Genomic DNA, 27,954 nt, shown 5'->3' with positions numbered 1-27,954 from the left:
AGTGTGTCTCTTGGATGAAGGCAATCCCTATTTTGTATTTTTTGAGTTGTCTTACCAACAGGCTTTGTTTAGTGGGAGTGTTGAGCCCCTTGGCATTCAGAGTGGAGAATGTCAACTCAGTCATAAAGGGTAAGTTGAGTCATAGGAGCAAAGATCCAAGCGTGTACCTGCTGCTGGGGGAGGGGGGAGAGAAACAAGAGAGTTAGAGGGAGGAGTGGGAGGAAGATTGGAGAAGGAAAAGAAACTGCGTTTAACTGTTTCTTGCATTGTAAGAAGCGAGCAAATCTAGTAATGCATACAAGCACTTTCCACAGCTTCTCTGCGGCCTCCATTAGCGGAGGTCCAGAGTTACACCAGTAAAGCACTTTATCAGTGCCTATAAAATGGGGGGGGGGGTGTAGAGGAAGTGGGGGTGGGAATGGGAGGGGCCCACTACAGGAGGGAAGGATGTGAGCACGGACTATAGGTACCAGCTAGGTTTAGGTGGGTAGAGGGTATTATATACTTGGCAGGGCCTCTATACAAGATCTAGAGTCATTGTTACCTTGTGATCTAAGGGGTTCTCTATTCTGTTTCTCATAGGGTACCTCATTGCCTTACTAGGCCTGGTAGAGGCGTAGAGGGTGCCATGGGTCAGTGGAAAGGGATAAAGGGTCAAATACAAAAGAAACTATAATGACCCAGCATATGATGACCTGTATGGAGAGAAAAGTGTTAATAAAGCAATAAAGGTACTGTACATATAACAGTAAGTCCCATCTACCTCCAGTGGCGTCACAAGGGGGGGGGCGGGGGGGGCGGGCCGCACCCGGGTGACACCCTCCAGGGGGTGACACCAAAAAAAAAAAAAAAAAAAAAAAAAAATTTTTTTTTTTTTTTTTTAATTTTATTGAAATTCAAAGAAATACAATGCTGAGATGCATAGATTTTTTTTTTATTAGAGGGGCTGGCATTTGTGAACATTGGCGGGACTGGGGAAGTTGTAGACACACAATTTTTTTGCCCCTTGAGCCAGTGCTGCAATTTCAACAAATAGTTTTCCCGGCTGCTTTTGCTTGTTTGTACTTTGCTTCTCCCCTGTCCAATTTCGCTATGAATGTTGTGGGCATGCCGTGGGGCTTGCAAAGTTGCACTGCTAGCCTAAACCTGCCTGCCTATCTGTGCTCACTGCTCAGTGACATGTGGAGCAGTGGAGTCACTCACTGCTGTGCTGTCTCTCTAAACGGGAACTGGCAAATCATGAGGGGATGCCTGGCACCTGACCGCATGACTGTTTGACACTGTCTTTAAAGTGAAGGAGCCACGTATGATGCCCACCAGACCATTACGGTTACGGTACACTAAGTGCACACTGAACAGGTAGGAGGGCGGGCGGGGGTCTGGGGGTGGGCAGAGTGCAGAGATGATTGTCCATAAGAAGCGGTAGGCACGCGGCTCGGGGCTGTGCACTGACAGACTTGGAACAGAGTCAGAGAGCAGAATTTTCATAGTTTGCGCCTAAACCTTTTCTTTAGTGATTTATTTTTAGAGTGCTCTGTTTATCTTTCATTTGATGGTCTGCTGAGCCAGGGAGCAGCTCTAGGCATGAGTTTCATAATTAATGCAGTGCAGTTTACATATTTTGTAAGTGTGTGTCTGAGTTTTTGTGTGTGTGTGTCTGAGTCTGTTTCCGAGTGTTTGTGTGTGCATCTGAGTATGTTTTTAAGTGTGTCTGAGTGTTTGTATGTGTGTGTGCCTGTGTTTTTGTGTGTGCCTGCTTTCGGGGGGGGGGGGGGTGACACCATAACTTACTGCACCGGGTGACACCAACCCTAGTGACGCCACTGTCTACCTCAACTGGGTAGAGTCCATCTGTAAGTCCAGGGGTGTGAAAGTGATGGCATATATCTGGACTCTTAAAATATGGTGACACATAGATGGTAAACACATAGATAATGAACAATTATTAACTGTAAAACTAAGAACTTTCATTAACATCAAATATCTTATCAAACAACTATTCAACAGATTTGACCTCTCTGTGCTCTCTGTGATCTGCTGAGCGGGTCTGTTTTTTTCAAACAGCGCATCGGGCCAGCTGTATAGTCACAGCCCGGTCCGATCGCGCCATAGCACTAAGTGCAGCTCGCTCCTGCTGTCTGACAGAGCAGGAGCAAGCTGCACTTAGTGCTATGGCGCGGTCGGGCCGGGCTGTGACTATACAGCTGGCCGATGCGCTGTTTGAAAAAAACAGACCCGCTCAGCAGATCACAGAGAGCGGGTCTGTAAAACAGCAGGTTTTTTTAAAATTCAAAGGGGAAATTTTGTTTTATAAAGATTGCGCTAATATAATGTTATATAATTCTGCAGATGTGGGACGCCTCTGAAGTGCTGGGTAACAGCCGGGTGAGACTTAAGCTTGAGGACAGGGAGCAGCCTAAAAATCTCAAGAGTCTTTGCTTGATGGTGTAGGACCACTCTCTTTGTGGGATATCAGACTGGTTGGTGCCCAAAAGTTTGCAATAAAGCAGCTTGATATCACTTTTAATAACCCCAAAGTCAGGAGCTCTCCTATTTCACGACTGCTCCTGTTGGCGGTTAACTCCGCCCCCGAATGCTTTGGTATTTTATGTTGCAATTTATTTGTATTCACAGACATCAGTGCATTTATTTACAAGCAGGCTTTTCTTATAATCTGTTTATATTAGAATAAAGGGACATGAAACACAACTTTTTTCTTTCATTATTCAGATAGAACACACAATTTTAAATAACTCTCCGATTTACTTCTATTATGAAATTAGTTTCATTCTCTTGATATCCTATGTTGAAAGAGCAGCAATGCTCTACTGTGAGCTAGCTGAACACACCACGTAAGCTAATGACAGAAGATCATATGTAAAGTCGGAACTCTCATGGAAAAACTAAAACGAACATGAGGCATCTATGAACAAGGCAAAAGCTGAAATGCTTTAGGTGCGTTTATGCTAAGCCACTATTTTTATATGTGAACAAAAAGCTTTTTTTTCGTTATTCCTTGGGAGTGCCGACTTTACTTATGATCATTTGACTTACTCATACAAATCATACCTTGATTTTTTCTAGTTCATAATTAAAATTGTTAAATGAGTTAAAAAATATTTTGGAAGCTAAATAGACAAACAGTATTTTATTGTTCTCCACAGATATAAAGGCATATTATAATACATGTCAAAATAATAATTTATTTAAAAAAAATTATGATAAAATATAACTGTTTATCATCAAAATAGATTATTACATCCTCTAGCTTACACTGTGCTCCTAAGAACAAAAGTGTCACCGTCTTTTTTCCTTTTAAAACTCTTGCCTCTTGTTATCTGACTCTTCTCCTTAACAATAACCTGTCACCAGATAGCCATGTGCTTTTTTTTTGTTGCCATAGACACAATACTTGAGATCTTGCATCCCAGACTGTATCAGTGATCTGCAAGTTGTACCTGAGTCTTGACAGAAAACACTACTTCATAATACAGTGCATTTTTGCTATCTTTGTTTTTTTGATTTTGTAGCTAATGCAAGATTCTACCAATAGGAAGACATCTTTTCATCTGCATGAAATGAAGAAAGCAACAGGAATGGATTGGCACACAGTGATCTAATTCAGAAATTGGATTTAAGGTTATATTGATAAGAAATTAATTGGATTATTTGATAGGAAATGACTCATTTGTTTTATTTGGAGGGGAATTTTAAATATATATTTTTTAATTTTTATGTAGACTTAACCCAAATGTGTTCATCAATATTGTTAAATATAGCATAAAAAAATACAATACTATGTTAAAAAAAATCCAGTCTGTTCTTCACCCTAACTCATGTAGTAGAGATCTAGTTGCGACAAATCCGTCTTATAATGATACAGTCTCCCCTGTGCGGTTGGTCCGCAGTACCTCCATGTATGTGGTTGGCAATGGTGGACAAACATTTAGCGAATCGTTGAAAAAATATAAAAGTACGACCAACATTGAAAGCTCTGGTTGTTACCACTACAAAGATGAGGACAGGGCATGGATGTTTGCCAAGACTCAAGATTGTTTGCAATATCTTCAGGATCTTTTAGCTTTAAGAAAAAAGTATTTGAGCAGTCTACACAATTTGAGGTCTATGACTACACCCTCAGAGTGCTCCCCCACCTCAACAAAGTCTTCAAAAGGAGAGAAAAAAACACCAGCCCAACAAGCAGATGTGTGTAAGGTATGAGATGACATTTCAATATTTGTAGTATTTGCCAATATTATATATTCTGAGCGTGGGCTTTTTTGTTTTATTCTAGGCTATGGCAATCATTATATATTTGGAATAACATAAACATAAAACACGAATGATGAGTTATTCTATATAAATTGTGAAATATCTGAAATATTATCTGTTGTATATTGCTCAGAGACTAAACACAAATTCTTCATCTGTCCTTCAAAATATAACACACAATTTACATCTCTTTTTTTCAGAGCTGGTATGCTTTATGTATGATTTTAAGATTTTTGTAATTCAATATTACATCACACTTATCATTTTATGAAAACAGGAGATACAATTGAAATTGGTTTTGAACCCTGGCACTAGTCAACAATCATGAACAGTGTGAAATGTTTTTTTTATTGTTACAAGTAATAATATTTTACCTTTGACTTTTTGTTTATAAAAGCATCTTTTAAATTTTTGCATTAGTTTATTTGTTTTCCTGTTCTAGGTATAAATAATTTCTGCTTAAGAATACTTAGATTTGAATTAGAAAGCAACAGAATGCAACATCTTTATGCATTAAAAACAATAGTGATATATTCACTAACAAGGTCTTTCCATTAAATATTCTTCACCAGTGTGGTTGGATTTAACACAATTAAGTGAAAAGAGTTTATAGAATATTATTGGAGAGTTTTCTCTCAGCACGTTGAACAGCTCAGCTTACTGGATAGAGCCCATCCTGTTACTGAATCCACTCCATTTTAATGTAAGTGCATAGACTATTAGCTAACATCCTGAAAGATCAATTATTTATTTACTCAGAGCTCAGAAAGAGATACTGTTCATGTCAGAATTTTAATGGGTATTGGCTTTGTTATACACTGTTATCCCCTTCATGAGGAAATATAAAATTATATTTGCTTTTTTAAAGGGAGATTCCAATCAAAAACATTTTTTCAGCATTTAAAGGGATATAAAACAGTCTGTTTCATTGTTGTTATACAAAAACACCAAGCAGTGGACATTAAACCCAAATTTTTTTCTTTCATGATTTAGAAAGAGCATGCAGTTTTAAACAACTTTCTAATTTACTTCTATTATTTAATTTGCTTCATTCTCTTGATATTTTTTGCTGAAAAGCATATCTAGATAGGCTCAGTAGCTGCTGATTGGTTGCTGCACATAGATGCCTCATGTGATTGGCTCTTCCATGTGCATTGCTCTTTCTTCAACAAAGGATATCTAAAAAATGAAGCAAATTAGATAATAGAAGTAAATTGGAAATAGTATTCTCTATCTGAATTATGAAAGAAAAAATGTGGGTGTAGTGTCCCTTTAATAGAAATTATTACTATAAATATTATTTATTATTTTAAAATAATTTTATCTTTTATGTTTTTATTTTTTTAACTTAAAAGGATATGAAAGTCCAAAATGTTCTTTTGTGATTCAGACAGAGCATACAATTTAAAAAAACGTTTACAATTTACTTCTATTATCAAATTTGCTTTAGTCTCATAATATTATTGGTTGAAGAGACACCTAGGTAACATTTGGAGCACTACGTGACAGGAAACAGTGCTGCCATCTAGTGCTCTTGCAAATGGATAACATTCTTGCAAAACTACTGCAACATAGTGCTCCAGAAATGGGCCTGCCCTTAAGCATATGTTCCTGTTTTTCAACAAAAGATACCAAGAGAATGAAGACATTTTTATAAACGTAGTAAATTAGAAAGCTTTTAAAATCACATGCTCTATCTAAATCATGAAAGAAAAATTTGGGGTTTCAGATCCCTTTAATCTGTGCAGGGGGCATTGCTTCCTGTCAGGACCCCATGAGGGGATTGGGATCTCTACAGGATGGTTTATATAGCTTGATGTAATAAATCTTCTACAGCAACATGAGCTGGCTTACTGTTCAGTAAATGCTGGAGAAAAAGGAAATCAGTTTCTTGCCTATGATCAGAAAAAGCAGCATACAACTTAAGTTCTAAGCAAGTCTGCTCCCTTGTGTAACTATAAGCAGTGGCTACACTAAGGGCAAGATTTATTACAAGGCGAATGCCCCGATCGGTTGCAGGCTCGCTCATTTGAGCCTGCAAGCTATGATAAATATGGGGAGCACATTCACCCCACAATTTGCAATCAGATGTGGACAGGTTCACAACGTGTGAATTGTATCTGCTCGCAAATAAACCTTGCCATAAGAATTTCTAGGTGCTCGTTTTCCAAGAAAACAAGTAAGTTGCTTGCTGTTTCTTTGTATATTTACTTTGATTTAACACATATAATTATATATATACAGTATATATATATAAATATATAAATATATATATATATATATATATATATATATATTATCCTTGTAAGATCCTTTTAAAAATAATAAATAACAAAATCACACTGAAGAATCAGGAGCTTACTTAGGGCATTCACTATTTTTATGATTATAAAAAGAGAATAAGAACTTGAAATTTAGTAGGAACTGAATGTGATTTTTATTTTATTTGCTAATATTGTAGATAGGAACATAAATGTAAATCATTGCAATTAAAATGCCAGCTTTTTTCCTATGTAAAATATATGATTTATTGTTGGTAAGAGGGCAAACAAAAAATACATTCTGGGCATGTATTGGGTTCTCTAACAGGTCAGAGTAGAAGGCAAATCTCTCAGTGAATCTTTGCACGTGTGCAATGTTCAGTTTAGTTTATTATGTTAAATTCTGTAATTAACCTTTAACTGTATAATTATTAACCTGCAACAATAAATTAACATTCTGAAAAAAGAGTTTCATACAAGTGTCATTAGTCCTATATTTTTCATTTTAACTGTGTTTATCAATTAAGCATTGGTGATAGGTTTAGAAGGCTTAGCCCAAAAATGTTTTTTCAGGAAGTCTGCTCAAATAGATTTTTAAAAAGAATTGCAAAAACCATAGCATTTTTTTAAAAAGGTTATCTGATGGCATTGGATTTGTTTTGGACCTTCTCTGATAAATAGGAGGCTGCTTTCATTTGCAGCTTACAGAGCTTCCACTACAGGGTCTGAGATCTTGCAAGCAGATAATTCTGCCCTTATATCTTCCTCTCACCTCCCCACCTGTCCCCTAGATCCCATCCCCTCACAACTACTGCCTTCCTTCTCTCCTACATCTACTCCAATCCTGACACATATTTTAAATCTCTCCCTTAGTACTGGTGTATTTCCCTCATTTCTTAAACATATACTAGTCACACCTATTCTCAAAAAACCTTCTCTTGATCCAACCTTTCCATCCAACTACTCCCCCTTGCCTCATAACTTCTGGAAAGGCTTGTATATACATGCTTATCACACTTCCTCACATTAAACCTCCACCTTGATTCACTGCAATCTGGATTCCCCCCCCCCAACATTCAACAGAGACAGCATTTATTAAGGTTACTAATGACCTACTTGCCGCAAAATGGAAAGACCACTTCTCTCTGTTAATCCTTCTCAATCTGTCTGCAGCCTTTGATACTGTTGAGCAACCTCTCTTGCTCAAAATCCTTCAATCCTACGGCATTTGTGACACCGCCCTCTCGTCTACTTGTCCTGCTATACTTTTTTAGTGTAGCCTTCTCTGAAGCAACCTCTGCTCTTCTACCACATTCTGTTGGGATATGAAAAGGCCCTGTCCTTGGTCACCTCTTCTCAATATATACATCTTATTTAGGTTCCTTAATTAAGTCCCAAGGGTTTCAATATCACTTGTATGCTGATGACACCCAAATCTACCTTTTAACCCCAGACCTATCCTTTCTTGCTAACCGGTGTCAGTAACTCTCTTTCTCATAATGTATGTCATCATGGATGTCCTCACACTACCTTAAGATATATCTCTCCAAAACTGACCTTCTTATTTCCCCTCTTCTTCCAAAATCTCTATATCTCATCTTTCTATAACTGTTGAAAATAACATAATTACCCCAACCTCAAATGCCAAATGTATTGGGGTCACACTTGACTTAGACCTTTCTTTCACACTTCATGTCTTTGGTCAATTCCTACTGCTTACACATTAAAAACTATCTCCATAATTTGCCACTTACTCACACAAGACACAACTAAGACTTGAATTAACTCTCTCTCATCATTTACGGCCTTGACTACTGCAACTCCATCTTCTCTGGTGTCCCTAGCTGCCATCTATCTCCTTACAATCCATAATGAATGCCTCTGCCAGGCTGATCTTCCTTACACATTGTTCCTCATCTGCTGCACTTCTCTGCCAATCCCTTTCACTGGCTTCCTCTAGCCTTTAGAATAAAACACAAAATCCTGACTCTGACATTCAAAGACTCAATAACACTGCTCCCCCTATATCTCAGACTTCAGATACTCTCCCTCCCATCCCCTTCGCTCTTCTAACGACCTCCTTCTCTCCTGTTACCTCCTCACATTCCCATCTACAGGACTCCTCTAGAATGGCGCCTATTTTGTGGAACTCTCTACCACGCTCCACAAGTCTCTAGCTTAGTTTTAAAAGTTTCAAGCATTTCTTAAAGAATCTACTGTTTAAGGATGCAATAATACACGCTAATGTTTCTTACCTTTAGTTCCTCTCCTCCTCCTTTGTCATCGCCTTTAACCCCCTTAATATGTAAGCCTACGAGCCCAGCTGTTTCGTAGAGCACATTCATGAGAGGTGATTTACAACAGTGCAACTCTTGGCAGGGCCCTCTATGCATTTGTCTCCAATAAATGCTAGCTTTGCATAGTATACCTATGTTTCTAGTGCTGCAGAATCTGTTGGCTCTATAAATAACTGATACTAATAAGAACAATAATTTCTATGGAGACCACTGCTAGTGCCAGAGAGGCTGCCACTCAGCCTCTGTGCCTCCCTTGCAATGCCATCTGCCAATGTGCAAAGCAGCATACCCCCTAACATTTCCCTTATGCTACTTAAGATAGGGAGACATGTAGTTGAAGTTGGTGGTGTTCTATGGATAGAATCATAATGAAGGGAGAAACTGTTTTCCATGGGCGGGGTTAGGTGTGCTGTGGAGTTGAGGAGTGAGGTGGTGCACAGGTATAACTAGTTGGCTCCTGGTTTGTTTGTGATATTTTATTTTCCTCCTCTTCTCTGAACATTTCTGCAGATGGGGCAGGTCTGATCCACAAAAATACAGCTCTTCTAATAGATTGGACAATGTGTTACCTGTATGAATTGTGCCAAGACTTTAATTTATCTTTTCTTCAAGAAACAAATTCTTGTATGAAATGCATATATTTTAATGTTATTTATAGTAAACAATTAAACAAAATAAAGCTTTTTCAGTGACCATGCTAGCATACTATGCTGACTCATCATAATATTGTAAGATCTGTCAGTCTCATTGTTGTATATCTCTAAAACCTTACATCTTCCTGGGATCAGGGCCGGATTGGGCCATCCGGATACCGGAAATAATACCGGTGGGCCAGGCCGTAAGGGCACAGGGTGGGCCGGTACTAGTTCTACTACTAGATGCAGGTGAGGGAGCAGCACTGCAGAGCGGCCAGCGGCCGCCCTGCTTTTGGGACAGTCAGTCAGACTGTGTAATTTGTAAAACAGTGATTGTGTGACTCGAGTGTCAAGCTAAGCAGCTGATCATCATCACTCAGGATGCAGATCATTCCTGCGGCTGCTCAGCAGTCTGGTACTGTCTCTAGCCTCCAATTGGCAGATAAGACAATTTTTTGCAATTGCATGATGCATCAGTGAGCATGCATTCACATCTCACAGACATCATCATTCAGCCGGCCGGCCGAAAATGTACTCACTCACTCTGGGGGAGGGAATATTATGGGGGGGCAGGGCGAACATCACGTGAGCACACTCAGTCTCACGCAACAAGGACTCAGGGCTCCAGGAGGGAGCCAGTCGAGTTAGGCCACGTGAACGTCACATGGGACAGACTGACACTCCAGACAGCAGCCAGTTAGTGTCAGAGGGTCATAGCTAGGGATCAGAATAGATCAGATCATCACCAGAAGAAGAATTAGAAAACAAACTACTTTAACTTTAACAAGATATACTTGAAATTAAGAATAAGGTAGGCAGGTTTAAAAATTCTGCATTATACTACTGAACGCTGCCGTGCCTGCCTGGCCTGGAAGAGTGTGTGTCTCAGAGAAGTGTTTAGAGAGACAATACATTTGACCTAAACATATAAGCCCTCTTAGCTTGTTTATAATATATATGTATTACTGTCTGTGCATAGGCTAATGAAGATCCCCATACAAGGTCAGGATAATACTTAATACTGATTTATTTTGGGGGAAAGCGAGAAGGGAAACAGTGGTAGTATACCACTGTGTCCCTTCTCGCTTTCCCCTAAAATAAATAGTATTATCCTGACCTTGTATTGGGGATCTTCATTAGCCTATGCACAGACATACTATATGTATGTATTGATAAGGGACCGTACAGTAAGTTACAAATATACATCACCCTATATCTGCCCTATATTCCATTAATCAGCATACTGTTAATATTGTTTTGTCCTTTTTTTACTTTTCACATTATCTTATCTGCTGTGGTCATTGTCAAGGTTGCTCTTATAATGATATCTCCATGTATATTAACATAATAAGGTTAAATACACACTCACATGGACAAACCTACATGAAATATCAGGGGTTTTCAGAATCTGAAAACCCCTAATATTTCATGTAGGTTTGTCCAGGTGAGTGTGTATTTACCCTTATTATGTTAATAATATACATGGAGTTATCATTATAAGTCAAAAGAAATGTTGCATGCTCAGAAGTACTTATTAGGGTGTTCACAATTCTACCTCAGAAGCCTTTCTTATGAGATCGAAGAGCAAAGATATAAGTAGCCATTTCTTTGGAAAAGAAAATATTGAAAAGAAAGAGGAAGTAAAAAGAAAACGTGCTATACTTGAACTGGTGGTTGAAACCATTAAAGCAATCGGCAAAAGAAGATTAAGTTACAGAGCATCAACAGAAGCTGCCTTTACCTTAGAAGATGAAAACTTAGATCATGGTAATTACCTGGATTTTCTGATAGTTATTAGTAAATTAGTTGCTTAAAAGTCCCCTTGATGAAGTAATAAAGAAAAGCAAAGTACAACATGCAAAAGGCAGTAAAGGACGTGGTAGGTTTGTAACACTGATTTCTAAAACAACAGTTAACAATATCATTCACGTAATTTCCTCCCTCTTGAAAAAAGGTATTGCTCAGGAAGTCAGAGAGGCTGGAATGTTTTCAGTACAGCTAGACTCAACACAAGATATAAATGTTTTCGCTCATTGTTCAATTATTATTAGCTATGTTAATGATATGGTACATGAACGTCTTGTTGCTGTGGAACGTCTTGTTGCTGTGGTAATTGTTCAAAAATCAATGGTAAGGCTTTGTGTCACCTGGTCTGTGATGTTCTGGAAGTCATTGATATCGATGTTACAAATTGTGTAGGTAATTCAACTGATGGTGCCACCAACATGCAAGTACAATATAATGGATTCACCCCATGGCTAAGTACTAAAGCACCTGGCCAAATCCACGTATGGTGCTATGCACATGTACTAAATCTAGTAATGATGGATGTCACCAAAATGTCTGCAGCAGCAGTATCATTGTTTGGATTGCTAAATTCATGTGCTGTGTTTATTCGAGACTCATACCTTCAAATGAATGTATGGCGAGAAAAATGTCATGAAGAGAGAAAGAGATCCATTTCTGTAATTGGAGAAACACGATGGTGGTCCAAAAAATCAGCACTTACTAAATTGATTGGTTATAATGACCCAAGTTGAGCCATGTATGTTGATCTGATCCAAACAATGGCAGAGATATCAGATTCATCTTCAAATGATTTCAATTCAGATACAAGATTCAAGGCTGATATATATTTAGAGTCCCTAAAAAAATTCAATACAATATTAACAGCTCAGACATGTCTATTAATATTCAGCAAAACAACTCCCTTGTCTCTCTACCTGCAAACTCAAGGCTTGGATGTGCTACAAGCATATCGAATGGTAAATGAAACCACTGACAGTTTAAAAAGATATCGTTTGTAATTTGGGCAAATAACACAGAGAAATTGGACAGTGATGTTATCATTAAATCAAATTTCCAATGTGCCGAGTACCCAAAAAAAAGAGGTTACCCGGTGAGCTTGCAGCAGATGAACCTATACAGTTGGCATATCATAAATTCAGAGTAGAGGTTTACAATGTTGCATTCGACAAGATCGCCGCTAATCTGCAGAGCTGTTTTACAACACATGGTCAACTGTTTGCTGATTTAGCTTGTTTGGATCCCAAACATTTTCAGGACATCCTCCAGAACCTTCCTTCAAATGCTTTGGAACGGCTGAGCAGCTTAGTTGCAAAATTTGATTCAGCTGCATCCAAAGAACAACTGCAAAGGGAGTTGCTTGATTTTGCATCAAAATGGAACAGACTAAAAATGTATCTTGATGAAGAGTACATTGATGCCAACGTTGAAGACCAGGATGATGATGAAGATGTCCTTTATCATCTGACCTCTGAAGCTGAAGAACAACAGCAATCTAATGTAGGTCAGATTAGTGCAAAGTGCAGGACTTTATAGCAACATTATATTGTTAAATTGTATTGCATGTTGCTATAATGTATTGCTGCGTTACAACTTGTACAGTTTCGCTTATAGTTCACTTTTCAATGCATACAAGTTGATACTGACACTTTCCTCTTCCCAAGTGGCATGTGAAAAGTCTTTTTCCAAACTTAAGTATGTCCTGAACACACTTAGGCCTAGATTTGGAGTTCGGCGGTAAAAGGGCTGTTAACGCTCCGCGGGCTTTTTTCTGGCCGCACCATAAATTTAACTCTGGTATCGAGAGTTTAATCAAATGCTGCGTTAGGCTCCAAAAAAGGAGCGTAGAGCTTTTTTTCCGCAAATGCAACTCTCGATACCAGAGTTGCTTACGGACGCGGCCGGCCTCAAAAACGTGCTCGTGCACGATTCTCCCATAGGAAACAATGGGGCTGTTTGAGCTGAAAAAAAACCTAACACCTGCAAAAAAGCAGCGTTCAGCTCCTAACGCAGCCCCATTGTTTCCTATGGGGAAACACTTCCTACGTCTGCACCTAACACTCTAACATGTACCCCGAGTCTAAACACCCCTAACCTTACACTTATTAACCCCTAATCTGCCGCCCCTGCTATCGCTGACACCTGCATATTTTTTTAACCCCTAATCTGCCGCTCCGTAAACCGCCGCCACCTACGTTATCCCTATGTACCCCTAATCTGCTGCCCCTAACACCGCCGACCCCTATATTATATTTATTAACCCCTAATCTGCCCCCCTCAACGTTGCCGACACCTGCCTACACTTATTAACCCCTAATCTGCCGAGCGGACCTGAGCGCTACTATAATAAAGTTATTAACCCCTAATCCGCCTCACTAACCCTATCATAAATAGTATTAACCCCTAATCTGCCCTCCCTAACATCGCCGACACCTAACTTCAATTATTAACCCCTAATCTGCCGACCGGAGCTCACCGCTATTCTAATAAATGTATTAACCCCTAAAGCTAAGTCTAACCCTAACACTAACACCCCCCTAAATTAAATAAAATTTTTATCTAACGAAATAAATTAACTCTTATTAAATAAATGATTCCTATTTAAAGCTAAATACTTACCTGTAAAATAAACCCTAATATAGCTACAATATAAATAATAATTATATTGTAGCTATTTTAGGATTAATATTTATTTTACAGGCAACTTTGTAATTATTTTAACCAGGTACAATAGCTATTAAATAGTTAAGAACTATTTAATATTTACCTAGTTAAAATAATAACAAATTTACCTGTAAAATAAATCCTAACCTAAGATATAATTAAACCTAACACTACCCTATCAATAAAATAATTAAATAAACTACCTACAATTACCTACAATTAACCTAACACTACACTATCAATAAATTAATTAAACACAATTCCTACAAATAAATACAATTAAATAAACTAGCTAAAGTACAAAAAATAAAAAAGAACTAAGTTACAGAAAATAAAAAAATATTTACAAACATAATAAAAATATTACAACAATTTTAAACTAATTACACCTACTCTAAGCCCCCTAATAAAACAACAAAGCCCCCCAAAATAAAAAATTCCCTACCCTATTCTAAATTAAAAAAGTTACAAGCTCTTTTACCTTACCAGCCCTGAACAGGGCCCTTTGCGGGGCATGCCCCAAGAATTTCAGCTCTTTTGCCTGTAAAAGAATAAATACAATACCCCCCCCCCCCCAACATTACAACCCACCACCCACATACCCCTAATCTAACCCAAACCCCCCTTAAATAAACCTAACACTAAGCCCCTGAAGATCTTCCTACCTTGTCTTCACCATACCAGGTTCACCGATCCGTCCTGAAGAGCTCCTCCGATGTCCTGATCCAAGCCCAAGCGGGGGCTGAAGAGGTCCATGATCCGGTCAAAGTCTTCATCCAAGCGGGGCAGAAGAGGATCTTCCATCCGATTGAAGTCATCATCCAGGCGGCATCTTCTATGGTCTTCCATCCGGAGCGAAGCGGCAGGATCCTGAAGACCTCCAGCGCAGAACATCCATCCGGACCGACGACTGAACGACGAATGACTGTTCCTTTAAGGGACGTCATCCAAGATGGCGTCCCTCGAATTCCGATTGGCTGATAGGATTCTATCAGCCAATCGGAATTAAGGTAGGAATTTTCTGATTGGCTGATGGAATCAGCCAATCAGAATCAAGTTCAATCCGATTGGCTGATCCAATCAGCCAATCAGATTGAGCTCGCATTCTATTGGCTGTTCCGATCAGCCAATAGAATGCGAGCTCAATCTGATTGGCTGATTGGATCGGCCAATCGGATTGAACTAGATTCTGATTGGCTGATTCCATCAGCCAATCAGAAAATTCCTACCTTAATTCCGATTGGCTGATAGAATCCTATCAGCCAATCGGAATTCGAGGGACGCCATCTTGGATGACGTCCCTTAAAGGAACAGTCATTCGTCGTTCAGTCGTCGGTCCGGATGGATGTTCCGCGCTGGAGGTCTTCAGGATCCTGCCGCTTCGCTCCGGATGGAAGAAGATCGAAGATGCCGCTTGGAGAAGATGTTTGCCGGTCCGGATGTCCTCTTCTTGCCGGATAGGAGGAAGACTTTGGAGCCTCTTCTGGACCGGATTATGGATCGCCAACCCCCGCTTGGGTTGGATGAAGATCTTGGAGCCAGGACGGATCGGTGATACCTGGATGGTGAAGACAAGGTAGGAAGATCTTCAGGGGCTTAGTGTTAGGTTTATTTAAGGGGGGTTTGGGTTAGATTAGGGGTATGTGGGTGGTGGGTTGTAATGTTGGGGGGGGGGTATTGTATGTTTTTTTTTACAGGCAAAAGAGCTGAAATTCTTGGGGCATGCCCCGCAAAGGGCCCTGTTCAGGGCTGGTAAGGTAAAAGAGCTTGTAACTTTTTTAATTTAGAATAGGGTAGGGAATTTTTTATTTTGGGGGGCTTTGTTATTTTATTAGGGGGCTTAGAGTAGGTGTAATTAGTTTAAAATTGTTGTAATATTTTTCTTATGTTTGTAAATATTTTTTTATTTTTTGTAACTTAGTTCTTTTTTATTTTTTGTACTTTAGATAGTTTATTTAATTGTATTTATTTGTAGGAATTGTGTTTAATTAATTTATTGATAGTGTAGTGTTAGGTTAATTGTAGGTAATTGTAGGTAGTTTATTTAATTATTTTATTGATAGGGTAGTGTTAGGTTTAATTATATCTTAGGTTAGGATTTATTTTACAGGTAAATTTGTTATTATTTTAACTAGGTAACTATTAAATAGTTCTTAACTATTTAATAGTTATTGTACCTGGTTAAAATAATTACAAAGTTGCCTGTAAAATAAATATTAATCCTAAAATAGCTATAATATAATTATAATTTATATTGTAGCTATATTAGGATTTATTTTACAGGTAAGTATTTAGCTTTAAATAGGAATAATTTATTTAATAAGAGTTAATTTATTTCGTTAGATGTAAATTATATTTAACTTAGGGGGGTGTTAGTGTTAGGGTTAGACTTAGCTTTAGGGGTTAATACATTTATTAGAATAGCGGTGAGGTCCGCTCGGCAGATTAGGGGTTAATAATTGAAGGTAGGTGTTGGCGATGTTAGGGAGGGCAGATTAGGGGTTAATACTATTTATGATAGGGTTAGTGATGCGGATTAGGGGTTAATAACTTTATTATAGTAGCGCTCAGGTCCGCTCGGCAGATTAGGGGTTAATAAGTGTAGGCAGGTGTCGGCGACGTTGAGGGGGGCAGATTAGGGGTTAATAAATATAATATAGGGGTCGGCGGTGTTAGGGGTAGCAGATTAGGGGTACATAGGGATAACGTAGGTGGCGGCGCTTTGCGGTCGGAAGATTAGGGGTTAATTATTTTAAGTAGCTGGCGGCGACGTTGTGGGGGGCAGGTTAGGGGTTAATAAATGTAATACAGGGGTCGGCGGGGTTAGGGGCAGCAGATTAGGGGTACATAAGTATAACGTAGGTGGCGGTCGGCAGATTAGGGGTTAAAAATTTTAATCGAGTGGCGGCGATGTGGGGGGAGCTCGGTTTAGGGGTACATAGGTAGTTTATGGGTGTTAGTGTACTTTAGGGTACAGTAGTTAAGGGCTTTATGAACCAGCGTTAGCCAGAAAGCTCTTAACTCCTGCTATTTTCAGGCGGCTGGAATCTTGTCGTTAGAGCTCTAACGCTCACTTCAGAAACGACTCTAAATACCAGCGTTAGAAAGATCCCATTGAAAAGATAGGCTACGCAAATGGCGTAGGGGGATCTGCGGTATGGAAAAGTCGTGGCTGAAAAGTGAGCGTTAGACCCTTTAATCACTGACTCCAAATACCAGCGGGCGGCCAAAACCAGCGTTAGGAGCCTCTAACGCTGGTTTTGACGGCTACCGCCGAACTCCAAATCTAGGCCTTAGAAATTCCCTTTCACAGCAACATTTAGAGGCCTTTATGCTGATGTCATCAGAAAAAGGTGCTTTGAATTAGTGATGTCGCAAACCTAAAATTTTGCGTTCGTGAACAGCGAACGCGAACTTCCACATAAATTTGCGAACGGGCGAACCGCCATTGACTTCAATAGGCAGGCGAATTTTAAAACCCACAGGGACTCTTTCTGGCCACAACAGTGATGTAAAAGTTGTTTCAAGGGGACTAACACCTGGACTGTGGTATGCCGGAGGGGGATCCATGGCAAAACTCCCATGGAAAATTACATAGTTGATGCAGAGTCTGTTTTTAATCCATAAAGGGCATAAATCACCTAAGTTTTTTTTATTTTAAATTTACACTACTGTTACAACAGATATGAGTGGTGGCACTAGTTGGCAAGTGGCCTGGCACACACGCTGGCAGGCAGGCAACTGCAATTAGATTACACTAGCAGACTGATGTTTCACAGTCAAAAAAGTTTTTTTTTTAAAAATGTACACTACTGTTACAACAGATATGAGTGGTGGCACTAGTTGGCAAGTGGGCCTGGCACACACGCTGGCAGGCAGGCGACTGCAATTAGATTACACTAGCAGACTGATGTTTCACAGTCAAAAAAGTTTTTTTTTAAAAAAATTACACTACTGTTACAACAGATATGAGTGGTTGCACTAGTTGGCAAGTGGGCCTGGCACACACGCTGGCAGGCAGGCAACTGCTATTAGATTACACTAGCAGACTGATGTTTCACAGTCAAAAAAGTTTTTTTTTTAAATTTACACTACTGTTACAACAGATATGAGTGGTGGAACTAGTTGGCAAGTGGGCCTGGCACACACGCTGGCAGGCAGGCAACTGCAATTCGATTACACTAGCAAACTGATGTTTCACAGTCAAAAAAGTTTTTTTAAAAAAAAATTACACTACTGTTACAACAGATATGAGAGGTGGCACTAGTTGGCAAGTGGGACTGGCACACACGCTGGCAGGCAGGCAACTGCAATTCGATTACACTAGCAGACTGATGTTTCACAGTCAAAAAAGTTTTTTTTTTTTAAATTTACACTACTGTTACAACAGATATGAGTGGTGGCACTAGTTGGCAAGTGGGCCTGGCACACACGCTGGCAGGCAGGCAACTGCAATTAGATTACACTAGCAGACTGATGTTTCACAGTCAAAAAGGTTTTTTGTTTTTAAATTTGCACTACTGTTACAACAGATATGAGTGGTGGCACTAGTTGGCAAATGGGCCTGGCACACACGCTGGCAGGCAGGCAACTGCAATTAGATTACACTAGCAGACTGATGTTTCACAGTCAAAAAAGTTTTTTTTTAAATAATTTACACTAATGTTACAACAGATATGAATGGTGGCACTAGTTGGCAAGTGGGCCTGGCACACACGCTAGCAGGCAGGCAACTGCAATTAGATTACACTAGCAGACTGATGTTTCACAGGCAAAATTACACAGGCAAAAAAAAAAAAGATGTTCTAGCCCTAAAAAGGGCTTTTTGGGGTGCTGTCCATACAGCAGAGATCAGATGAGTCCTTCAGGACTGTAGTGGACACTGAATACACTAGCCTAGCTATCAATTTCCCTATAAAATCAGCAGCAGCTACACTGTCCCTCCTCTCACTAAGAATGCAGGATCAGAATGAATCTAAAATGGCTGCTGTCCAGGAGCTGGGAGGGTCTGGGAGGGAGTGTCTGCTGCTGATTGGCTGAAATGTGTCTGCAGACTGTGAGATACAGGGTCAAAGTTTACTCAATGATGATGAATACGGGGCGGATTGAACATCACATATGTTCGTCCGCCGCGGCGAACAAGCTATGTTCGCCGGGAACTATTCGCCGACGAACTATTCACGACTTCACTAGCTTTGATGTCACTAAGCAATGAGACACTTATTAATGTTTTGTCTTCCAAAAGCCGCTTGTTGCAAGGTTTTTTACTTGATTAAAGCAGGACAGTAAAATCAAACTTTCATGAAACTGTGAATTTTTGTTTTCTTATAATTTACATTTACATTTCTGCACTTTGTAGTTATCTGTGTATCAGATAGTTTGATATTATTTAAAGAATGGAGGACTATTTATGTGTTCAGTATCTCTAAAGTGCTGTTTCTGGCAAGAAGCATGTAAGATGTCTGTTTGTTAAAATTGCTGCTGTGCCTCTTTTGTTTTTTTTTACATATTCTAATAAAGTATTGATATTTTACATTAATATCCCTATGTTAGGATGCATAATTTTGTGGCCCCATTTTACAAACATTGCACTGTTAAATGAATTATCCATTATGTTCCCCAGCATATTCTTCACAAAGTTTACATACATTATACAAAAAAAAAAAAACATATTGGGAGGAGTATCCAAATTAACCACTGTGAAAAATCTGGCAAATGCATTTTATGGCCACGGCAATCAATTGGTTAACAATATGTAGGAGCCATAATTATGATCAGTCTGATGTAGTATATGCAGGATAAATAGCGATGCAGGATGCTATGCATACTTTCTGGCTTCTGTTGCGGCATATATCTGGCATATTTTCTAATCTCTAACATTACAATAAGAGTACCAAAAATGGGTTACTACATTAAAAGCTCAATATAATTATGTATTCAAAGGAAATATTAACATGAGAATAACAGTTGTAATTTTTAAATTATATTAGTTGTTCAAATATTGTCCATAAAGCAAAAGGCACCACCATGTTATAACCTAGGTTTCCTTCACTGCTAAGGCCAATTACTAGAGTCACTCGAGTGTGCTTCCGATGACTGTGGAATTTAACAGTGTTAATTCCACCTTTAACCGGAGTTGGAAACAGCACAGTTATCTGCATTAAAGGGACATTCCAGCCAAAATAGAAGCATTTTTGCAATATCCATGGATTAGCAAAACCTCTTCTAAAATAAGCTATAGCTCTTTTACGAGTGTATTTAAGTATGCTCCATGCACCTGCATTTTACACACAGCACTTGCTTAGAGAGCCTTAGGTGCTTGTATTATTTTAATTACTCAATTTGCTAATTGCTGACATAATACAAGCCCCACTGGTGCTCTGAGCAGCTGCAGTATTTAAAATGCTTATGCACTGAGGATATCTAGCTATGCTTAACATCCACATTCAGAGAAAAATGCTAACATTTAAACTGTGATAACTTTTACTAGAAGCATTTTTGCCAATTTATGTATAATGTTTCTATGCGCAGACGTAATTCATCTATGTACATTACCATTTTGGCTGGAATGTCCCTTTAAATTACAGTAAAAGGGGGAAAAAAATACCAAAACTATATTGCAATGTTTTTTTTTGCAACATACAATTTAACATTTTACAATATAATCTCAAAGTGTTTATTAAAGGGTAAGTTAAGGGTTGGATTCTCTTGATGACTGGTAAAATGAATTTTCCTGTGGGGCTTCAGAGAGAATTTATGCTTAGAGAAAGATACCAGAGAATCTGAGATCTTCTCACAGATCCCTAATTCTGTGTGATGCCCTGAACTGAGGTTCTAACACCCTGGTTGATAATCACTGCTCTAATCTATTCCTGCATTATATAAATATATTTGGTAATGTTAATGAGTTACTAGTATGTTAATATAATTCAGAGACAAGGATTCTGCTAAAGCTGTTATCTGAAGCGCTAAGCTAATCAATTAACTATTATTCTGACATCATTCGAACACCTCTTCTGCTGATAAATGTTCGTCACTTACCAGATGCACCTGTACACGGTACACCATCTGCTTTTTGTCTTGCCTGCATTTCAAATTTTATTTGCAAATTACTATATGGCTGATCCTATAAACATTCAAAAATAATATGAACTTCAAATGCATCATCACATACATTATTCTTAAAAAATGTGGGTATTTTCACATTTTTTTAAACAAATGTAATATTCAAATTCAAAATAATATTTCTAGTCTACAACTGAGTTTTAAAAATGTATTTATTTTCAAATGTCTATATTCAATCTATTATGAACACTCAAATTCAAAAGTGACAATCGAAAACTGAAAATAGCACTTGATTATAGAATTTTTAACAATATTCGTTCTTATCAACATTCGATTATGTATATCGAATTTCTACAATAACAATGGTTCTAACATTCAAATATAAACACATTCGCCCATCCCTAACTGTCATTGTGTGAACAAAATATTTTTTTGGCTATAACAGAAAAGATGAGATAAACTGTAAATTAGGGAGAGATATTTAACAGCAGTGCATTTCAATACAACTAGAATAATTTTTGCTACAGAGATGTATTTGCAAAACATGTTTCTTTTAACAGTTAGCAGCGCGGGTACTATGTGAGGCAACATGTAATTTGGGTGTTGGTGATAGAAGGGAGCTTCCGGTGCAGGGCGGAGCATACAGATGGAGTGAAGGTGGTGTAGTGCTCAGCGCACTGCAACAAACATCTACTCTTTGATGCGCATTAACCATGGCCGGACACCAGAACAGCCCAGACCCAGAAGTGGGAGGAAGTGCAACGGAAGCCCTATAGCAGCGACAGCTTTGTGGCTGAAACAGCTCTATTTGATACGCTGAGAGCAGGTACAAGCAGGATCTCTTTCTGCTAACACTTGTTGTACCAGCTATTAGAGACCACAACAGAATTGAATCAACGCCAACAGGATACTCGGCTGGTCTTCTCCTTTTTTCTCGTGGGTCCCTTGATACAGATACACAGTCAGCGTGTGACGCCACTAACCTGTGGCGGGGCGCAGTTACCTGCAGGGGAAAGCAACAGAGTGAGCAAGAAGACCGCAGTGAGAACGGTCTTGTTTCCTTCCCTTTCTATTACAGCATTAACCCTATGCCACTAACAAGCAAATCAAGCACATAGACTGTGACTGAAACTTTTTAATAAACGCCTAATGCTTTTGACTTGCTTGCAACTGTTTTAACACACTATAACAAACTATATCTACTTTACTGGACTCACGCCTGCTTTTTGTATGACTGTAACTCATCCATTACTAAAGAGCTGTGGCAGTAATTAGAGCTGAACTATACAGACTTAAATTGCTGCATATTAAATTAAGTCAAACCTTATACCAGACTGATGGCACTAAATAATCTATAAGTTCATCTCTTGAGCCTAATTCTGGATTCAAGGACCTAGAATTAGAACCAACTCTGATAAGAGAGAAAATACCAACTGCTTTATATAAAACAGTGGATAATTGATAAACTCCCAGCCCTAGAACCACCCTACAATACAGCCCACTGTGTTCTCCCATAACCTTAAGGATAGGAGTCGAATTGGACTAATTTATAACAAACCAGTGGATATAGAAAGACCTAGAATAACAGGTCACACAACCCCCGACAGGGAGAGAGAAGGAAAGGAAGGAAACCACCTGGAGCCACATAGTGGCTATGATCTAAGTAACCTGTACCAGGGGATCCCAATCCAAGGGATTATTTTGAGTCACTAAAGACCATCCCGAAACTGGCCCTCCCATAACCCAACGGGTAGGAGACCGCAAAGGCCAAAATATGCTTATTTAAAGCTAACAATAGCTGGACTAACTACCACAAATAAAGGACGCTAATACTTAGAAAAACAAAACAAACAATACATTGGACATAAAATTCAACGAAAGAACAGCACTCCATGAGATAGAACAGAAGCTGGAAAAAAACCTTCCATGCATGTTCATTTTTATAATAACTCCTCAGGGTGCACAGTCTTTTAGCACATTATGCCCCTTCACAGAGAAAAAATATCCTGAAGCATATCAGTCTGACCCTGCCCAATGACAGTCCAGCGCCGAAATACCAGGCAATTCTTCTCTGAACAAGGGAAGCAACAACCCCAGACGATTGTTTCGGCCTTCTATGGGCCTCGTCAGTGAGGTGCAGTTGTATCTCTCTAAGGGCAAGTGTGCATGGAGTCCACATCTGGTTTCCCCATTACTCTTAGGGTGACCCAAGAGCATTTACATAATAATATGCATTATTATTGGACATAGCATACAATTGTATTATATACTGTATATTCCTATGTAAAATCTATAGGGACTAGTTTACATAAAAGGGAACTACATAATATAAAGTAAGTTCCTACACCCTTGATATTAAGGTCTTAGATTTTTAAACTATAAAACTTAAATGGAATAGTCCTATAATAACTGAGAAATAATTCTAATTGCTTTGATATTGTACTATTTTAGATCAACATTGATAGAGCTGGATGTAGAATTTTTTTAAATATTGACTCTTCAGTAGTATAAAAAGAAGAGAAAGGGATAACTCTCTGGCTTTGGCTGGTGTGGCAATAGGCACTAGTCACGTTTTTTTTTTTTTTTTTTTTTCCCTTTACACTTGTTATTGAGCACCTCATATGTTATGACTAAGTCACTGAATCTGAACACACCCGAACACATAAACTCAATTTAATTTGATAAAGCACAAATCAGAATATCAATTATAATTCTTATAATAATTTACACATACAAAAAACACACACTCTTCCTGAATGGAAAAATATATGGCACCTGTGAAAAGTAATTCACCAGCCATGGCGCCAAAAACCAGAGAGAAAAAAAAATGTTAAACAAACAGAGATAAATCTAGACCAACTCCAAGAGCAGTCTGATATAAATCTTACTAATGTTGGAATTGCTGATATAGTGACACAAATAACCAAAGCTATCTCAACCCAACTAGAATCTCTTAAAATAGAGATTAAGCAAGAGATCAACACACTGACAAATGAAATTAGACAATTCACCATAAGGATGAATGAGTTAGAAACCCGGGTCTCTGACTTAGAAGACAGGATTTGTCATCTTGAACACACTGACTCACAACACATTAAAGCTTCACTAAATTTTCAAAAAGACTGTAAGACCTGGAGGATCACTCCAGGCGAAATAACATAAGAATTATTGGGGTACCAGAGACCACAGAATACCAAAACTTAATGTATTTTATTACAGACACCCTCCCAAACTTACTTAACATAACAACATCCACTCACCCTATTCAAGTAGAGAGGGTTCATAGAATAGGCCCTATACGGAAAAACTCAAATGGAACAATTAGACCAAGGCCAGTTATAGCTTGGTTCTGAACTTTCATCTTAGGATTTGCAATGAAATGGGGGATTGGTAGGAGTTAGTAAATGATAGATATTGTACCTATTATATAAATCAAAAAGGGTATGTAATATACCAGTACTTTGTAGTTACTTATAACAGTTAAGATACGTATCTATTGTGGATTCTTAGAGAACAGAGCTAAACAACTAGGAATACTAATTGTACAAAGAGATACATTTAGGATTGATAGAAAAGAATACCACAGAATTAATAAATTCTCTAACTCCAATTATTCATGTAGATGTAGGATTACTCTATCTATTAAAATGTTCCATATCATTCATACTTTAAATCTTTATTCTTACAACTAGGAACAAACATTCACACAGTAGTAGCCTGAAAGAGTTAAAAACACTTAAACCCAGTCAAATAGGATTAATATGATAAGCAATAATGTGTATATTTATCCTGATGCCCACAACAAAATAATGTAAGATAAGCTAAGCCCTTACAATCCGAGGGCTGAATTACTTTTAAGTTTTATATATTAAGGTAAATAGTAGGCACCAGGAATCAACAAACATTCATAAAGACAATGGTTCTTTTTTAACTTGGGTAAGCAGTTTAAAAAGCGACAGACAGGAGAGAACTAGCTTCTCCTGCTGGACCCCTGACGCGCGTTTCACAGAACGCTTCCTCAGAGAACAATGTTTGTTCCTAGTTGTAAGAATAAAGATTTAAAGTATGAATGATATGGAACATTTTAATAGATAGAGTAATCCTACATCTACATGAATAATTGGAGTTAGAGAATTTATTACTTCTGTGGTATTCTTTTCTATCAATCCTAAAGTTATCTTAGGAGCTATAGGAGGAACATTCCCTTAAGGATACAGCAAGAAAAAATGTATCTATTTCAAGATTTCTCGGTGGAAACTTCCACCGAGAGAAGGGAAATGTCCCCCTATTGCGCCAGGTTAATTGAAGCTAAAATTAATGCCAGACTGGTATACCCAGCAAAATCAATTGTAACAAAAAACGGAGATATAACAGTTTTAAAAAATGTCCAAGAAGACCAAGATTTTTGTAAAAATATGGGTTTAGAGTAAACCTATATTTCTTTTATTTTGTTTTGGCTGATCCAAAAGAATAGAGCGTTATTATTTTAAATCTGTTCACAATGATTTTGACCTGTGATCTGTTTTTTTTTTTTTGTCTTTCTTTGCTTCCTTTATACATTTTGGTACACTACAGACTATATGGATTAGGGATATAGGTATGATGCCCTAGAAGAATATATTTTATTTGAAATGTACTTTTTAGATTATGTATATTTTCTTCTGCTTCTGTCTAATAGACCATGGGGCCTAGTTATCAAGCCGTCAACCTCAAATACGCTGGAATTCCGCAACGTATTTGTGGCGAGGCTGATTTGCCTTAGTTATGAAAGGCTAGAGACCGGCAAAAGTAGAATTTTGTGACGTAAACTTCGATCCGCCGGACTCAGTCTGACACAGATCGATTCTTACGTCACTCCAGATGTTCCGCACACAAGTGCGGCACAAACTGACTACTTTTGCTAGTTATCAAAAAACTAGCAGGTACGCTCGGCACTTTTCCGGCCCAGTGTACCAGGTTTTCAAACCGCCACCCTGGAGGCAGCGGATCGCATAAGAATCAATGGGAGTTTGACCATAGCGAAAGTACAAGTTCGCTGCTGCCAGACATCCCATTGATTCCTATGGGGATGTCTGCACCTAACACCCTAACATGTACCCCGAGTCTAAACACCACTAATCTGTCCCCCCTACACCACCGCAACTAAATAAAGTTATTAACCCCTAAACCGCCGCTCCCGAAGCCCACCGCAAGCTACTCTATACATATTAACCCCTAAACCGCCACTCCCGGAGCCCACTGCAACTATAATATATGTATTAACCCCTAAACCGCCGCTCCCGGAGCCCACCGCAACTATAATATATGTATTAACCTCTAAACCGCCGCTCCTGGACCATGCCGCAACCTATATTAAATTTATTAACCCCTAATCTGCCCCCCTACACCGTCGCCACCTATAATACATTTATTAACCCCTATCCTGCCCCCACTACACCGCCGCCACTGAAATAAATTTATTAACCCCTAAACCTAAGTCTAACACTAACCCTAACACCCCCCTAACTTAAATATTAATATAAATCTAAATAATATTTCTATTATGAACTAAATTAATCCTATTTAAAACTAAATACTTACCTTTAAAATAAACCCTAATATAGCTACAATATAAATAATAATTATATTGTAGCTATCTTAGGATTTATTTTTATTTTACAGGCATCTTTCAATTTATTTTAACTAGGTACAATAGCTATTAAATAGTTATTAACTATTTAATAGCTTACCTAGCTAAAATAAAGAGAAATTTACCTGTAAAATAAAAACTAACCTAAGTTACAATTACACCTAACACTACACTATACTTTAATAAATTATTCCTATTTAAAACTAAATACTTACCTGTAAAATAAACCCTAAGATAGCTACAATGTAATTAATAATTACATTGTAGCCATTTTAGGAATCATATTTATTTTACAGGTAACTTTGTATTTATTTTAGCTAGTTAGAATAGTTATTAAATAGTTATTAACTATTTAATAACTACCTAGCTAAAAGAAATACAAAATTACCTGTAAAATAAATCCTAACCTAAGTTACAATTAAACCTAACACTACACTATCATTAAATAAATTAAATAAATTAACTACAAATAACTACAATTAAATACAATTACATAAACTAACTAAAGTACAAAAAAAAAGCTAAAAATAGGTTACAAACATTTAAAAAATATTACAACAATTTTAAGCTACTTACACCTAATCTAAGCCCCCTAATAAAATAACAAACCCCCCAAATAAAAAAAATGCCCTACCCTATTCTAAATTAAAAAAAGTTCAAAGCTCTTTTACCTTACCAGCCCTTAAAAGGACCATTTGTGGGGCATGCCCCAAAGAATTCAGCTCTTTTGCCTGTAAAAGAAAAATACAACCCCCCCAACATTAAAACCCACCACCCACATACCCCTAATCTAACCAAAAACCCCCTTAAAATAACCTAACACTAATCCCCTGAAGATCATCCTACCTTGAGTCGTCTTCACTCAGTCGAGCAGCGATGGAACAGAAGAGGAGACCCGGAGCGGCAGAAGTTATCCTCCAAGTGGCGCTGAAGAAATCTTCCATCCGATGAAATGATCCTCCAAGCGGCGCTGAAGAAGTCTTCCATCCGGGCGATGTCATCTTCCAAGAGGCGCTGAAGAAGTCTTCTATCCAGGCGATGTCAACTTCCAAGCGGGGTCTTCAATCTTCATCCCGCCGACGCGGAACATCCTTCTTTCCCGACGGACTACCGACGAATGAAGGCTCCTTTAAGGGACGTCATCCAAGATGGCGTCCCTTCAATTCCGATTGGCTGATAGGATTCTATCAGCCAATCGGAATTAAGGTAGGAAAAATCTGATTGGCTGATTGAATCAGCCAATCAGATTCAAGTTCAATCCGATTGGCTGATCCAATCAGCCAATCAGATTGAGCTCGCATTCTATTGGCTGATCGGAACAGCCA

The 27,954-nt window shown here is 38.4% G+C and overlaps 1 protein-coding gene and 1 long non-coding RNA gene across 2 annotated transcripts in view; both read left to right on the top strand.

Moving 5' to 3' along the window:
• The window catches only part of LOC128652084 (uncharacterized), an 82,442-nt gene extending 78,797 nt beyond the window's left edge, over nt 1-3,645 (top strand). The window contains exon 4 of the long non-coding RNA XR_008401260.1: nt 3,531-3,645. This is a non-coding gene — a long non-coding RNA (uncharacterized LOC128652084). The remainder of the gene's footprint in view (nt 1-3,530) is intronic.
• A 153-nt stretch (nt 3,646-3,798) lies between these two features.
• Nucleotides 3,799-27,954, top strand: part of C3H13orf42 (chromosome 3 C13orf42 homolog) — a 56,130-nt gene continuing 31,974 nt past the window's right edge. The window contains exon 1 of the mRNA XM_053705031.1: nt 3,799-4,215. Coding sequence (XP_053561006.1) covers nt 3,799-4,215 — 417 coding nt within the window. The remainder of the gene's footprint in view (nt 4,216-27,954) is intronic.

The sequence above is a fragment of the Bombina bombina genome, chromosome 3 (assembly GCF_027579735.1).
Source record: "Bombina bombina isolate aBomBom1 chromosome 3, aBomBom1.pri, whole genome shotgun sequence".
Taxonomy (NCBI): Eukaryota; Metazoa; Chordata; class Amphibia; order Anura; family Bombinatoridae; genus Bombina; species Bombina bombina.
This window is presented reverse-complemented; position numbering and strand designations above follow the sequence as displayed.